This window comes from Triturus cristatus, chromosome 3_2 (assembly GCF_964204655.1).
Source record: "Triturus cristatus chromosome 3_2, aTriCri1.1, whole genome shotgun sequence".
NCBI classification, from domain to species: Eukaryota; Metazoa; Chordata; class Amphibia; order Caudata; family Salamandridae; genus Triturus; species Triturus cristatus.
Genome location: NC_140584.1, coordinates 202,960,284 through 202,977,770, shown reverse-complemented (window position 1 = coordinate 202,977,770; position 17,487 = coordinate 202,960,284). Strand labels below are relative to the sequence as shown.

The window sequence follows — 17,487 nt, the reverse complement described above, 5'->3', positions numbered from 1 at the left end:
AGTGAGCCTGCAGCACTGATTGTGCTACCCACACAAGTAGCCTTTCAAACCTGTCTCAGGGCTGCCATTGCAAGGTCTGTGTATGCAGTTTTCTACCACTTTGGCTTGCCATTCAAAACCACTTGCCAAGCCTTACATGCCTCGTTATTACACAAAAGTCACGCCTAAGGAAAGGGATCTATGCAACTAAAAGGCAGGATATGTACTTTAAAGTGTTGCATGTCCTGGTAGTGACAACCAGCTAAATTCGTTTTTCACTACTGTGAGACCTACTCCTCTCATAGGCTAGCATTAATAATTCCTTAAAACACTTTTAATCTGTAATTCCTGATTAGAAAGGAGAACCTGCATTACGTTTCATATCTTTGGAATGGGAATCAAAAATCCTCTTTACTGTTAAAGCTGGATTTAACAATACTATTTTAAAAATGCCACTATTAGAACACAGACATTTCTCTGCTCTTACTGCTTTGTGTGCCTTGCAGCCGGGCTCCAATACACGTCTAGGATGGGTGACAGCTACACTTTGTGTATTCCCTCTAAACAGCCACAAACACTGGAAGGGTGGGTGTGAGAGAGAACTCATCTGCATTGATCTACATTCTGATAGCTCTTCATGGGCAGAAAAAGGGAGAGGAGCTGACAATTACACCTGAATATGCGTTGTCCTGTTCCCCACCCAAAGAGCTGATTACTGCCCACCTCAAGGACGTGCTTTGAAGTCACCCCCACTTCAAAGGCACATTTGGGTGTAAATACTGGGGCTCTGACCCTACCAAGACAGTACACTGCTGGATTTGTGAAGACCTCTGCCAGGCATAAGGAATGCTGTGGTATAAAGACACCCATTCTGTCTGACTGTTGCTCTGAAGGAACAACTTTCTGCTTTGCTGAGCTGCCCTGCTGCCTGCTGATCTCTGTGCTGCTGAGGACAAAGACTGGACCTATCTAACTTGGAACGAGACTGACTCCAAGGGCTTGCTAGCTTGCCCCCTGTTCAGAAGTCTCAGGGCCATCAAAGACTTCCTGCAACTCTGCAACAGCATCTGGACTCTGCCAGCTGTGAGTCCTGCCCTGCCAAGTGGGACCAATCCTGTCCCGGGCCCTTGAAAGGTGATTTCTGATGCCCAGAACCATAAAAATGTACGCACTTCCGACTTGGCGCTGATCGGAACCGACGTACTGCCCTTCGACGCCGACACAGGAGCTGATCCACATCACCTCGAAGGAATGTGTGGCTCGATGAGGACAGACAGCGTGGGTTGACGCAGTACCTGCATCATAAAGGGTTATGACGCCGAAGCCTTCATCGACTGCGGCTGCGCAGATCAGCGCCGACGCTTCGCCTCTATCCACGGGATTGATGACGACGCAGCACCTCCTCAACTCCTCGCATTGAGTCTTCGATCTCGACACTTGCTCCATCCAAGGTACTTTCTCAGTGGGGCCTACATGAGTCCTGCAGCCAGCCTGCTCTCCATCGCGGTCAGCCTGAACTTTGGATTTGCCCCAGTCCAGTGTGACCTTAATTAAACCCCTATTGCTATTGACTTCTAACCACTACTTTTTGATTTATTCTTTAGAAATTCATAACTCTGGTTCTACTTATTGGTATTCTGTTGTTTTGGTCTTGTTTCACTCCTAAAATTATTATCTATTTTTCTAAACCTGTGTGGAGTATTTTTGTAGTGTTTTCATTGTGTTACTGCCTGTGTATGTGTTGCACAAATACTTTACACATTGCCTCTTTAGATAAGCGTGACTGCTCTGTGCCAAGCCACCAGAGGGTGACAGGTTATCTTTTAGTATCTAACTTAGCCTGACTAGGATTGCGGTCCTAACTTGGACAGGGTGCATACCTCTGTCAACTAGAGACCTCATTTCTAACACTGTGCTTAGCCCTTTGAAATCAAATGGGCAAAATACTCTTTGTTAATTACATTAACGGATACAGTTAACAAGGACATTCCAGGTGCATTGTTGATCGCAGATTAGACCTGTACTTCCCAATCATTATAAATCATTTTCAAGTTTGATGTGAAGAAGCAATTTTTAACCTATGCATTTTTAGTGTTATCAATGTATAACATTAGCGCATCATCAAATTACTGCCTTAATGCTTGGCTACACTCTTAAGGGCATTAATAGCACTGACAACTCCCACAGAGGAAGTCATTGCACCTTTCGCCCAGACAGGGTAAAGATGCCATTAAAGATCCTGACCGCCCCCTCAAGGGTCTGATGGGCCAAACTCCTGTCTCCCTGACTAAGCACATCATAGGCTACATTGCCAACAGAGACCTTTAATCTGCCCAGTTGAATCTAGCTATTTCCAAAATGGCAATCTGCAGACAGGGAGAATAAGATATTTTGAGTGCTTTCATCTTGCTGATATGACAGGTTATTACCACAGTGGGCTCCTTCCCAGGAGCTGGTTTACTAAAGAGGCAGAGAATGTGCTTACTAGCAGTGAAAAGGTAGAGGTGATTTCATTAGAAAGTTGGGTACCACATACATTCAGAAACAACATATCAAACTAAATATACAATAATAACACCTTCTAAATGCTTTATTTCTATATATGTTTTATATTGCTTACAGTGAGAACCTGCTGAAAACTTTGAACCTTCAGAGAGTGGTGGATGCAAGATACACCAAAAAGCGGAAGGTGTCCGGTCCACCCTATGTAGAGTGCATAGGACCGCTGTACTGTAAGGCAGATGCCAAGTATCAGCAGAAAACTCTAAATAAGGCAACAACCCTTTAAAGCTGAAACACTCAACATACCCCTCTGCAATTTCATTTAAAATATGTTATATATTTATATATGGAAGAGATGCACCTACCTGGGGATAATCCAGGACTTACTCGCCCAATGTATAGAAACAGAATTGCTGCAACACCAATGTTGGCCAGGGCATACATCCACTGAATTACAAACATTATTACAAAGGAACCTATCGCCTGTTGAAAATAAGAACATTAATTATGCCTCTTCATCACATCTGAATCTGCATTAAAATATTACTTCCACTGATTAAATATAAACCTCAACTTTGATTTCACAGAGAAATTTAACAAATCTCTATTGGGTTTGTCTTTTTGAGAGGCACTCAAATCTGAGTCTGAGCCTCAGAAACACACGTCACCCATTTCGTCAAATGAAAATCCCTATGTACTTCAAAACGGCTCTACTTTCTGCTTTTAAAGAAAACAAGAAATTCAAGAGGTGGTGTGGCAGTACACAGGCAAAATACTGCACACTGCAGTAATAAGGACTTTACCAACACCAAAATCATACACCAAAATATATGAAAAAGTGCATGTGTGTAAAGTTTGCCAACATGGGACTAGATGTATTTAAGGCAAGAGCAAACTGGGAAATGGAATTTTAGGACAGCTGAAAAGGAACTGTCAGCGACTCAGTAGCGAGAATTCTGCATACAAATCAGGGTTCATGTGGAGAAACAAGGAGAAATAACAAGCACTGGCAAAGCCAAAAGGTTTTGCCTATGCAAGAGATATTGGCTTTGCCAATGTGTTTTAGCCATGTTGTATACCAATGAGGCTGCTGTTCTGCATGGCTAAACGTTAGAGGCATAGATGAGAGTGGAGTGATGTAGAGTGGGGTTGCATAGAGTGTTGTGGAGTGGAATAGAGTGGAGTGGAGGGATGTGGAGAGACAAAGAGTGAAGGGCAATGTCAGAGTGTTGTAGAGTGGAGTGTCATAGAGTGGAGGGTCAAAGAGAAAATTGGCATAGAATAGATTGGCACAGAGTACCGTGGCACAGAGTAGAGTGCCATGGAGTGTCATAGAGAGAAGTGGAGTGGACTGTCGTGGTGAAGAGTGGTGTAGAGTAGAGTGGAGTGGTGTGGAGTGAAGTAGAGTGGGGTGGTTTGGAGTGGTGTAGAGTGAAGTACTGGAGTAGAGTGGAGTATTGTGTCGTAGAGTGGAATAGAGCAGAGTTGAGTAGGTATAGAGTGAAGTGGAGTAGAGTACAGTACAGTGGAGTGGAGAGGCGTAGAGTGTAGTGTTGAATAGTGGACTGCCACAGAATGGCCTAGAGTGACAAAGAGTGGTGTAAGGTGGAGTGGCATAGAGCGGAGTAGAGGGTTGTGGAATGGAGGGGAGTAGGATAGAGTGGAGTGCCGTAGAGCGGTGTGGTGTAGAGTTGTGTGGAGTGGTGTAGAGTGGAGTGAGGGGTGTAGAGTGGAGAGGCATAAAGTAGAGTGAAGTAGCATAGGATGTCGTACTGTGGGGTGGCAAAGAGTGGAGTAGTGTAGAGTGGAGTAATGGAGTAGAGTGGTGTAGTGTGTCGTAGAGTGAAAAATATTAGAGTGGAGTGTTGTAGAGTGGAGTGGCATAGAGTAGAGTGCTGAAGAATGGCCTAAAGTGGCGTAAAGTGGAATGGCATAGAGTGGAGCAGAGTGTTGTACAGTGCCGTAGAGTATATTATGTTAGCGATTTATAAAGTGACTCATTACTCCAATTCGGAATGTCCCCGCATTGGATTTCAACTGAGGGCCTGGTGAAAAAGCCAGCCAGGTACAGATTACTGACCTAAGATTTGGTTGAAGAACCACGTTTTCAAGTTTTTCCTGAATAAGATTTTAGAGGGTTCCAGTCTAAGATTCAATGGGAGAGAGTTACAGAGTCTGAATGAGCAACCACCCAGCCGTACTCTACGGGTTTTAGGGATCACTGTCTGAGCAGTCCCTGAAGATCTGAGGCTTTGTCCAGGAAGATACGGTCTGATCAGAGGGAAGAAGCAGCTAGGTCCTTTCTGATTTTGAATTCTAAGGACAAAGCATAGTGCTTTGAGGAGATTCTATTCTCAATGGGAAACCAGTGAAGCTTAGTAGTAGATGTGGCAATAGATGAGCGTCGTGGAATGTTCAGGAGCATATGTGACGCAGCATTTTGAACACTCTGAAGTGTTTTCAGCCTGCCGTTGGAGGCCCCTAGATAGAGCACGTGGAAGTAGTCATTACTACAAAGAGTAAAGTGGAGTGTCATGAAATGTCATGAAGTAGAATGGTGTAGAGTGGAGAGGTGTGCAGTAGAGTAGAGTGTAGTGGCTTGGTGTAAAGTGGAGTGAGGGGTGTAGAGGGGAGCGGCATACAGTAGAGTAGCATAGAGTGGGGTAGAGTGGAGTAATGGAGTAGTGTGTTGTACAGTGGAATAGAGTGGAGTGGCGTAGAGTGTCATGTCACAGAGTGGAGTTCTGCAGAATGAGGTAGAGTGGAGTAATGGAGTAGTGTGTTGTAGAGTGGAATAGAGTGAAGGGGAGTAGAGTGGAGTGGTGTAGAGTATCATGTCACAGAGTGGAGTGCCGCAGAATGGCATAGAGTGGCGTAAAGTGGAGTGGCACAGAGCAGAGTAGAGTGTTGAAGAGTAGAGTGAAGTGTCATACAGTGGGTGTCATTAAGTGTTGTGGAGTAGAATGGTCTAGAGTGGAGCAGATTGGAGGGGAGTGGTGTAGAGTAGCGTGGGGTGGTGTTGAGTGGAATGGTGTAGATTAGAGTGGGGTGGTGTACAACTGAGTGGTGTGAAGTAGTGTATAGTGAAGTGAGGGATGTAGAGGGGAGGGGCGTAGAGTAGAGTAGGGTCTTGTACAGTCTTGTAAGGTGGAGTGGCAAAGAGTGTCATAGAGTGGAGTGGTGTAGAGTAGAGTAATGGAGTAAAGTGGAGTTGTGTGTCATAGAGTATAACAGAGTGGAATAGATTAGAGTGGAGTGGAGTGGCGTAGAGTGGAGCATCATAGAGTGGAGTGCTGCAGAATGGCCTAGAGTGGTGTGGCATAGCGTGGAGTAGAGTGTTGTAGAGTAGAGTGGAATGTAATGAAGTGTTGTGAGTGGAATGGTGTAGAGTGGAGTGGTGTAGAGTAGAGTGAGGTGGTGTAGAGTGGAGGGGCGTACAGTGGAGTAGAGTGGCATAGAGTGGAGTGGCATAGAGTGTTGTGGAGTGCAGTGGCATAGTGGAGTAGTGTACAGTAGAAAAGTGGAGTAGTGTGTTGTAGAAAGGAGTAAAGTAGACTGGAGTACTGTGGGGTGGAGGGTTGTGGAGTGGAGTAAAGGGGAGTGGCAGAGAGTGGAGTGTCATAGAGTGGAGTGCCATAGAATGACCTAGAGTGGAGTGGCATAGAGTGAATTAGAGTGAAGTGGAGTAGAGTAGTGTGCTGTGGCGTAGAGAAGTGTGTTGTAGAATGGAGTGCTAATGAGTAAAGTGGCATAGAGTGGAGGGGCGTAGAGTAGAGGGCCATAGAGTGGAGTGGCGTAGAGTGTTGTAGAGTGGAGTGGCATAGAGTGGTGTCAAGTGAAGTATGCATGGTGTGGTAGTGCACTGCCATTACAGACAACACATTTTCAATTGAAATGACTATGACATTTGCACTGATATACAGTTTTACTGATACAATGATACAGCGCACAAACGATAATGTGTGGAAATAGCATCACATAGTGTATTGATTTGTTTTGATTGTATTAAGATATTTCTTTTCTGCGCACTTCAGAATTACACAGGAATGAGTTTAATTTTGTGATTCTGATATATTCTGAAATATTTGCACAGTTCATTTACAGACATTTAAATTGTGTTGTGTGCTAGAAAAAAGCGGAATGCATTCTTATGTCAGTTTTCAGAATGTCGCCAAAATGTCTTAAGCAAACCATACAGATGCTGTCTGGTAGGCTTAGACCTAAAAAAGAGTTACGTCCTGTCTGTCACCTGGGGTGGTGAAATAACAACATTGAAGCATGCAAAAAAAAAAAGGAGGATACGAGAGAAAAGGAAAATCAAACATATAAATAAAGAAAACTAGCGTTATACGAGAGGGGAAATGAATCCAGTTTTAATTAGCTGGTCATTAAAACTTGAAGACCTCGCTTATACATCACGCATACGGCGCCAAAATGCATAGCCCAATAGATTTGTACATTAACATTCTGTAACTGAGCACAGTAAATCTTTTGACTCATTTTTGGCCATCTCCCAAATATTGCATATGGAGTTTACCATTTCATACTGGACGTGACAAAAAAGGAACAGGTCAGTATTAACACTATATTGGCCCATTTAAATAAAGGATTGTATATTACAAACTGCTGAATTTCGATTTAAACACAACAGTAATAACAATAATGGTGCGCTTGATGCTAGTAATAAGACAATCCGTATTCGGAAGCAGCGAGGCCTTGTGTACCACTAGAACCTGAGTGGCAGACAAGCCCTTTCTCACACACTGTGTGGACGTCACTGGGCCCTCGCAGCCACTGTTGCCCCTGCCTGTCCTTCAGGGGTAGTACTGCACTGCTATGGGCAGTGAGCAGCACCCACCCCTAAGACAGCAGTAAACCAGGCACATGGACCAGCTTCACCACAGCAGGGGACAAAAGTAAATTATTGTGTCAAATCCAGACCTGTGCTTGCGCTATGGTGGAAATAATTTGAAGGGCAGTGTTATTGGTATTCCGATAAAGGAACCATTTTACTAGCTTCATTCACTAAATAAATTCTAATGATAAATTTTCGGTTAAAATAACCAAGCAGCGCTACTAAAACAATGAAAATTCAATGCAAGAGTATGTCAGGAAAAACATCATAGCAGAACTGAATTATATTGCCATATTGCAGAAGGTCACTGCTGAAAAAACACGTTGCCTCAAAGCAGGTTAACGTGACATAAAACTATATTTCACAACAATATTCAAATTGTGAGACCAACATCAGAACGGACAGCTATCTCTACTCACACCAATGAGGGAAATCCAGTGATTGCAGAACTTGGAGTAAAATGACGTCGGCATACTGTGAATTTCATACTCGTGAGATCTGGCATTTATGTGTGAATCTAAAAAAAAAAAAACTTGTGGATTACTATATGCTTCGACATCCGTATGATTATTTTCGAACTTTACGGGATTTTACAAACCTGATGTGTGAATCACTGAAAGGCAAAATTAGCTAAGTTGCTTAGCAACGATTTAGAAAGGAGGAAATTTGCAATCAACCATGCAGCAGTGAATGATACACTTTCTCCAAGTTGCGATCTTACATACCTCGCAAAAGTTAATATAGTTCAACTGACCTCTGGGCCCACTCACACACCTGGACGTACTGTTGATCCGATATTTGCCATCTCGGTGAGTTAGACCTATACCGTCACTGGACAGTCCACTGTGTGACACAATTCAAACTCTCCATCACATATTTGTGCCTGGTTAAACAGTGCTTTGAGAAGTTGGTTTGTCATCTTTTCCTGGAATCATTATGTATCAAACCATTGCTAAAAAGCACCTCTGTCTCTAGAAGATTTAAATACCTTCCAACCCACGTATCTACTGCCATACCTCGGGAAATTGGTTGAGAACCTCGTTTTAAGCTAACTGCAGGAAAATACAGTAATGGCTGGCCTACTTAATACATTTCAGAGGTGATTCGAGCCTGTTTACAGTACAGACCATTAAGTATAGTGGGGTTGCCCTGTGTCCTTCAGAACCTGTTTACAGTACAGAGCTAGTCCTTGTTATATGCTAATCCTTTGCAGATCGTCTCTCTGTGGTACTGGGGCACCGACCCCGCAAAGACCTCTCGACAGCATCCAGGACCATCATTCACTCCATTCTCCTTTCTGGGCTTGAGGTGGTTGGTCTCAGGGCACAGTCCTAAACTGAAGGAGATACTTTCTGAGTGACAAAAACAAAAGCATTATTCTACCTTTACAATTCCAAATCCAAGTATATCAGCTGTGGTTTTTTTCAGGGATCCATGGTGTCTCTGTTATTGTCTGACATCTGCATGTGACACCTGCCCAGCCTCCTTCATCAGGCCACGGTCCATTTTTACATGTATACTGACAACCAGCTGGTCCCCGGCTGCCCGTACCAAAGGAACTATTAACAATACTCCTGAGATTCAATGATTGACTGTCTTTCGTCTTGGAATACTGGCTGATCCAACTTTCTTAAGACTTGCTAAAATTCAAAAAATTCACTTGATCCCCAGTGGGGCTGTATCCAGCTGGAATCCTGGCTTGTCGTCAGTAATAGGTACTTGTTCTCAGCCCTCTCATGCAATTCCCTATCTCAGCATCTTCACTGAAGCCGATCTGTCCCTAGACAGCCAGATGGATGGCAAGAGTCACTATAAACTGTTTGGTGCCATTAAATAAAAACCCTTAAATACTGCATTTATTCTGCCCGAACTCCATTTTATAGCAATCAGTGCTGTTGTACGTGCTAGTCTGTACTAAAGCAATTCGGTCCATCTAGGCTAACAGGCAACAGCCTACCAATGGTGCAACACTCTGAAAGACCAGGTCAACCCTATTTTTCACTAGCTCCACTGACTTCACGTAAACAATAGGGTATTTGTCCAAGCTATGAGCATCACACCTGCGGTAGGTCGGTCAACTCCAAATTTCATGCTATGACATTTTGCTGACACAATCCCCAACATAAATCTAACTCTGCCCACACTGCCCTTCTTTTACTTCTCGAAACCAGAATGGAAACTTTATACGACAGCCGTCACACTAGTTGCAGCCAGGACGTGGAACTTGTAACCTTTCCATTTGTACGCAAAGCACAACTTCCTCAATTTGCAAGCATGGATTTTATTTCTCAGTAACTCGATGTTTCTTGGTCACTTTTTGGCTGTTAGTCATTTTTCTTTTCATGCTCCATTTTATTTTGCTCTTCACCTTCCTTTCACATTAGTCAGTTTGTTTTATGAGCAGCGCCAAGAAGCTTACGCATACATGTGCTCTATCAATAAACTCAACATAAAATAACAGTAGCTCAAACACTAATAGCTCCCATAAGTCACTTCATTAGAGTAGGACAGAGAAAGAAACTGGACCTTCCCTCCTTTTGCTCTCGCTAGCTACTTCATTAATCACCAGCCCAACAATAGCATTGCCAAAGTTTCTACCCAGGCATGACAACGGTTCCTCACAAACCTCGACAAACCTATCCCATTCAACCGCATGCCAGTCACTAAACCCCTTTGCGTATCCACCGGGCTAACATCTTAAGTTTATTTACTAAAGTCGAACAGTATGACCCTAGAAAAACTGGGGAAGAATTCTTACAGCAATAGCAACAAACTAGTACTACTTTGTACTACTACGTCATATGAGAAAATATGTAGCCACCATTAGATGCCTGCTGCTAATCTCAAGACAGGTCTCTCAGCATCTCACTTGCTCACTTCTGCTAGGAACAACCCCAAATCAACACTGCAGCACCTCAAGGATCAACCATTGCCCCTTTCTTGTTCAATGTTTACCTCTCCCTAAACTAATTTCCTCTTTTATTCTCAAGTGCCCCACTTACTAGCTGCCAGATACACTTCTAAACTATCGGCACAGCAAACTTCAAATGTGTCTGCTCTGGAAATGGTTTTTTATGAGATCATTGCTAGGGCTGCCTTCTTCTGCTCATGCCCTGGCTTGAGAGTTAATCAAGAGTTTTGGTGGATTGTTGATATAAACATTTGTTGTCCGCCGACTACTGGCTAAGCTTAAGGACCACAGCGATGATTAGGAGGCGCCTCTGTCTAGGTCAGGTATAAGAGAGCTTAGTTTCCATAACTAAAGCATGGCCCCAGGGTTATTTATTGAGGACAATATGTGTGAAGTTTGGTATGAAGCAGATTCACTGGGAAGTCTGATATCGCCAAAGTGACTGCTAAGTACTGGGCGCATGTTATCAAAAAGAATTTTCATAACAACAGTTTTAAGTGTGACATTTGTGTATTTTAAGAAAAAACTCACTTCAGTTAGGGAACTATTTTCTGGCTATTTGACCACAACCTCATCTCATTCTTTTTATGCCAAATTCAGCCTGGGCGGTCACTCTTTGAGATGCATAGCTGACCAGAGGAAAATCCTTAAAACTTCAAGTGCATACCACTGTGTTGACACAGCGGTGAAACCCTTACTCCTTTTTATTCTTTATTCAGATTAATAACATGCGCAGAGGAGGTTGTCCGATACTGTTATTCAAGTATCATACTACTGTTATGATGAAACACAAACTTTTTATAGGTAAGTTAATAAAACACTGTTTTAATTCATTACTCAGTGGCCCATTATCCTGAAGCTGCTTGAAGGTATACCAGCACTTCCGAGTTTTAACAGAAGGCGACATCAATATAAAACATGGGATGTAAGGCCATATTGAAATATCAGTAAACCCAAGGTCCAGAAGTTTAGTGGAGAAAACCATTTTGTAGTACAGGACATGCAACTGCATGCTAATGTCTTACAATGTGTCTTCAAATGAATGGAGCACGAAAATGCATTTGATGTTTTCTGCCACGTTACCATGAACCTGTGTACAGGCAGGCTACCACAGAGATGTAACATGCATTTGCTCTTTTCATTAAACTTTGTCACCATGAGCTCTACCCTCAAATCTAAAATGAAAATTGTTCCCATGAATCACAGTGAGATGGCAACATTAGGATGGCCTACAGCTGAAGGCTGAAAGCCACAGAAGTAACAACTATTCGTTTTCCCCCTCTCAATACTCAGACATGCTTCACTTTCAACATCAATACTGTCCTAATGATTACCTTCATTTGTCTGCTTTTGTGAGTTTCCCAGATCTGCAGAGATATGCCTTCCATTCCTGATTATCTTTCCATTGCATTCTGCAGATTCTCCTAGAGGTGCCACATCCTCATTCTGTTCAGTCTGTTCATAAAACCTCTGTCTCGGCTTATAGCCTGTGTGTACCTCCAACACATTAGTAGCTTCTTGTACATTAGTATTGTCTTGGACAGTACTGTGTTCTTCCAAATGAGTTCTTTCTGGAACAGTACTACTTTCGTGGCCATCAATAACTTCCTGCACAGTAAAAGAACCAGTTTGTGTATCCAGTACATTAGTAGCTTCTAGTACATTAGTATTGTCTTGGACAGTACTGTGTTCTTCCAAATAAGTTATTTCTGGAACAGTACTACTTTCGTGGTCATTAATAACTTCCTGCACAGTAAAGCCCTCCTGTGGGAGGGCAAAGTTATGTTTGGGATCCAACAGAAAACTATCTTGCAGTGTCTGTTTCGCGGGCTTCCTTGTTTTCCTCTGCTTGATCTTTGTAGGCTCGTCCTTTTGTCTTTCTTCCTTTGTCTTACCATTAATGGTATCTTTGGAAACTGTTTTGAAAAGCTGGTCCATATCTTTTGTGAATTCCAGCAAGGTGCCAGCAGAACTCTCTGAAACAATGCCATCCGATCCGTAGCGAGGGGACTTAGCAGAAATGAGAGGCTTGGAGGAGCCAACGGTCCTTGAACCTCTTCTCCTGCTCTGGCGTTCCTGATGAAGGTTGTATCTCATGGAGAGAGAGAAATAGGAATAGTCGACTGCACTGTACGTCAACATGAAATTTATGGTGACAATAGGAGCAAGTACGTTCACTTGGCCAACAAACACAAATGCCATTGTGAGTAGACTTGTCAAGACAATGGCAGCTACTGGTGTTTTATTTGGACCTCTCTGTTTTGGAAGTAAAATGAAGACACAATATAAGCGTTATTAGATAGCATTCAACAGCAACAAAACTAAACGGCATGAAATTACCCTTTACAATATGAACAACATTCATAAGTTATATTAGGGCATTGGAGTGTTGAGTGCTCCATTGAAGATAATGAAGTGCTCTGGGCTTCTAATGGCCGGTAGAAGCCCGAAGCATCAACATTCCAATGTTTGTTCACAGCTGTTGCTAGGAACAAAGGCCTCACAGAGCCCGAGGGGATTTCCACCCCCTCGGGTTCCGTGAGGCCTTGGATTTACAAATTAGAACATTCTGCCCTCTAGGGGCGAAATGTTCTAATAGCCTTAGAGCCCTCCATAGCAGGCTCCACCGGACATTAAAGGCCCCGTGTTTGGATGGGGCCTTTAATGCTGGAGCAGGTCTTTAATGGCCGGTAGAGCCTGCTACGTCGGGCTCTAAGGCTATATTGGGTAAAAGTCTATGCTATGCTGAAATCCTTTTAGGACAGTTACAGAAAGCAGTTCACGGTTATTTTATAGAGAATAGCATATTAATATATAGACATTTCAAATAACATTTTGAAAAGAACACACAATGTGTTGTAGAGAACTGAACAAATATTTCCACTTGTGAGAAGCATTTAATAACTGCTGAACAGAGAAGTGATAGCATATCGATCATAATAATGATTTTGTATAACAATTATTTTTCAGATGACCCCGCTTACCAGAGACTGCCTAACTACTTCTATAAACGAATACTCCTTGGCTTCTTATAAGCAACACATTGTTTCGGCAATAAGTCCAGCACATATGTAAATGCTGAAAACCTTGTGTTAGCCCTTAAAATCCCTACTCTAGAATAAAAAAAATCTTGCTTTCTTTACTGGACCTTTCAGTTCTGTTAGAGATTCTGAGGCAAGGATAAGGCATTACCTTCTCTGCTTCATTAACTCAGCAGCTCTAATTTTCCATGAACAAACAACAATTCCACGAATCAACATGAGTATGAAAGCTACAAGTCCCATTAAAGCAAGGCCCAATAAAATCAATGAGCCGTAAGAGTGTGATGCAATGTGAAACCACCTCTTTCTTTACAGTGAAAATCTCTATTCATAACTTTTTCCCACAAAAGATTTACAGGCCTCAACATGTTTCGGACTGCAAAGGTATCCATGAATTCTGATTTACCCTGGAGGGAGGAGACTGCAAAAATATAGCTATAATGAGGTAAGATGTTTTTGTATTTACAAATGGGAATCTGTGTGCAAGAAAGTTTTTTTTTCTAAATATGGTATTAACAAAAGCTTTGCTTTGATAAAAAGGGCCCTTTTTCTGTTTTCATAAGCAGAGAGATTGGGGAATACATGTTTTTGCACCACAGCATTTGCAAGTTTCTAAGTTGTGGTCAATATTTCCTATTTTTGCTGTTTCCATCTTCTTGCAAATAGTGGGGGAAGGAGGTGGAAAAGCTCAGAAAGGTATTCGAATTCTGCTCATACTTCCTCAAGATTTTCCTTAAAACACCTAACACATAAAATAAAAGAAATAGTAAAAGTAACTGGGGAAAAAAGAAAAAAGAGCTGACAAGTTTTTAATTTCTACGGTTTTGCACTGAAGCCAAGCTTATGAAAGTAACACAGCATTACACCTGTCAGACTTTTCCAATCACAGAGATATATACTATTTGTTGGCTAGTGAAAAATCTGAAATACCCAAGCTATCAAACAAGCCTCGGCTTACAATGCATTTTCATTGCGTATAAACCATGCAACACTTTAAAAGAAAAAATCTACTTAATAAAGAACAGCGATGAAGGAAAGCTATTTATGAAATCCTCACAACTATCTGAATTTAGGAACTTAACTTATGTGTAAAAATCCAAATTCTGGATTACCCATACTGCCAGGTAATTCCAAGTGTGTTTTTTTTTTTTAAATCAATTTTAGGATGAACTGATTTCTGACAATCGGATGCCAACAGTATACAGCATTTCAATAGATAATACCAGATGTCCCACCATTGTGTATTCTGACACTCCTCTCATTTGTGGGTGGGCCCTACAGCACAAGACAGGAAATGCCCCAAAACATAACCATGTGAAGAGGGGAATGGAGGTTTGGACATAACTAACTCATCAGAGACTATAGCTCTGTATCTGTTGCTTAGGCCGAGGTTCACAAAGATTTGCTCAAAGCAGAGGAGAGCTGATGGAAGATCTGCAGCACTGCTCTGCACGTACAAACAAGAATAGCACTCTGTGGTATTAACCACATGTCACGCGTCAACGTCATCAGCCACATCCGCGCAAAAAAGCATGGCAGCACAACCTCAAACACCTTTTAGCTTTGTACTCACAGAGAACTGTTGCCCACAAAGGTTGATTAGCACTGTTCCTGTGCCATCTTGCATCGGGGAGAGACACTTGGTTAGAACCATCACTAACACATAGTAAACTATGGCCTCATTTTTAAGAACAAATCTGATGTCCTAATCGGAATGCGTCCTGCTTTGCTTGATGGCGTTTCATTTTTTTAATTAAGATATTTGCGCAGTGCGCGTGTCCTGGAACAAGTGAAGACTGATAAGCTAGCCATCGGGACTGTATTGCATTGTATGTAACCAGGGATTCAGAAATCTACGGCAAGCCAGTGGGTCAGTCGCCCCACTTATATAAAACCAAAGGGTGAGTGACAAGAAATTCAGATTTTAATGCGACTAAGGAGAAGGCAAGTTTGTATCATGTGACAGTCAGACTTTGAAAGATTTTAGGAATTTCCAAAAGCCTGGGTAATGATAATCATTGAGTCCTACACGGGACATAACGCAAGCGGGCCCTCTGCACAAGATGGCTCCCTTACCATTCCCTGCCTTGTGCAGTTGCAAAGGCTCCTCCTGAGCGCTTTGCTGCTGGAGAGCAGCGCCTCTTGGCAAGGTGACCATTGCACCTCGGTAAGATGCAATGAAATGGGAGCATGTTGTGAGAGGTTTAGCAATAAGTGACTGGCAGCATTTTGGGAGGCAAGGATACAGTGAGAGCCACTTATCTAGCCTGGGTGTGAAGCAATCACTAATTGGATTACTATGCAGTTAGGAGTGGAAGCATTTTTCTAAACATCCTTAAAACCAATTAGAAGCAATTGAGTTGATCTGGGGGATAGGAACAGCGATTGATTAAAGAGAAATACTTAATGAAGTACACTGTTTACAGTCGGGGAGAAGCACCTAGGTTGGATGGTCACCAGCCATAGCAGCAGGCACGGGGAGATGTACTTTTGTCTTCCTAGAAATTAATTCGAGAGAATTTTCCAATTCAAGAACCGCAGTCAGACAATTGCAAAAGTTGGTCTTAACAATTTGAAGATTACAGTCTGAACGCATTTGATTTGGGTAGTCAGCATATTTATTTTTGGGAAGTTCTTGAATAACGCACTAGCACCCGAGAGCACTGCATAACACAATAACATGTAACAGTTTGAGAAGATAACATTGAGACAAGATAGGGAACAGTAAATCTTCAGCGGACTGAAGGAGGAAGTAAGATGAATGACGGAATAGGAGAGAGAGTGGAGCGACTTGGAAGGTCAGCAGGAGTACAGGGATTTTCAGCAAAAAAAAAGGTTGATCCGGGAACAGACAGATTAGGTAAATTTTAAGCTGCTTTATGAAGGCGAGCAAAAGCCTTCAAAGGAAACTTGAAGGATTGTATCAGTACATCAGCTACATACAAATTAAACAGAGTAGGACTCGTAGAGGAGCCTGGCAGAATGCCGCCTGAAAGATGGCAAAGCAGGGCTGAAAAGGAGGAAGAGCAACAGCTTAGGTAGGTCCCATAATGACGGAAGTCAACCACTTAACAGGCCTCATTACTAATTCTGAATCCAGTGAGTCACAAAATTAGAGTAACATGCATTACAGTATCGAAGACTGGAGATAGACCCACGAAGATCAGGACAGTAGCTCCTCCCTGATCCAAAATGACCCTCAGCCTATGAGGAAGGAACCAGCGCGACCTCCGTGTCATGCAGAGAACCAAAGTCACTTCAGGCAGTCAAGAATGCTGCTGGCATCCCTAGATGCAATAAGCTTCTTTTTCTATTACATTGGCCACAACATTTCATACAGATAAAGGCCAAATGTTACAGATGAAACTGGCTTTTGTTAGTAATGAAATCACCAAAACCCGTTTCCCAGACAAAAGAACAGACCCCGGATGGAATGATTGACTGCACCAGACTCCGATAGGAAAGACTGGTTTATCCACTGCCAGGTGAAGGGTCTGAGCCAGGCAGGTCTCTAATGTAGACCCTGATGTAAGACAATGAAGGGTGGGCATACTGACAGCTGCTGAGAGAGGATAAAAGTCAATCAAGCAGTTAATGGAAATGCTAGAAGGAATTATGTGAAAAGGGTGATGAGGGAGATAAAGCAACTAGTACTGTATTAAACTGGTAACCGGGGACCATTAGTGTATTTTATGGCTCACAAATGCTGAGCTGGTACTGTCCATGGCATCTCGAAATAACTCTCTCTCTCAAGACATTCGGTACTGTCGACGCAGAATGTTCTCATATTAACGTACTGCATATTATATAACTAACCCCATGTCCAAGGAATGCAAGGACCGGTATTACTTTTTCTTGAGCAATGCACTGAAGTATTCGAGGTGCTCCATACAGACCGCCCATACAGGATGCCAACGATGAAATGTACAGCCCCAGCAGAAACAGGAACCCCACAAGGGACACCTATTATGGAAACAAAACGGAAAATTAAAAGCAGGTGTGTAGTTTTGAGGGTCTTTAATCTTTTTAAATTAGGCATTTAGATAACCACAAATGTGAATGAACCAGCACATAAAAGAAGGCTCTGAGCAAAAAACTCTGCTTAGTGAAAGAAGGTACAGTAGATGGTTTCTATCTAATATAGAACATATATATTTTCCAAATTATAACAGGCCGTTGCTTACTATGAAGGTTTTACT

The 17,487-nt window shown here is 42.5% G+C and overlaps 1 protein-coding gene across 2 annotated transcripts in view; it reads right to left on the bottom strand.

Annotated features, from left to right (window-relative positions):
• The window catches only part of SLC12A8 (solute carrier family 12 member 8), a 454,444-nt gene that overhangs the window by 51,161 nt on the left and 385,796 nt on the right, over positions 1 to 17,487 (bottom strand). For both annotated transcript variants that reach the window (XM_085647509.1, XM_085647510.1), the window contains 4 exons: positions 17,105 to 17,251; positions 11,582 to 12,503; positions 7,756 to 7,853; positions 2,847 to 2,964 (listed from right to left, as the gene is read on the bottom strand). In XM_085647509.1, coding sequence (XP_085503635.1) covers positions 2,847 to 2,964; positions 7,756 to 7,853; positions 11,582 to 12,503; positions 17,105 to 17,251 — 1,285 coding nt within the window. The remainder of the gene's footprint in view (positions 1 to 2,846; positions 2,965 to 7,755; positions 7,854 to 11,581; positions 12,504 to 17,104; positions 17,252 to 17,487) is intronic.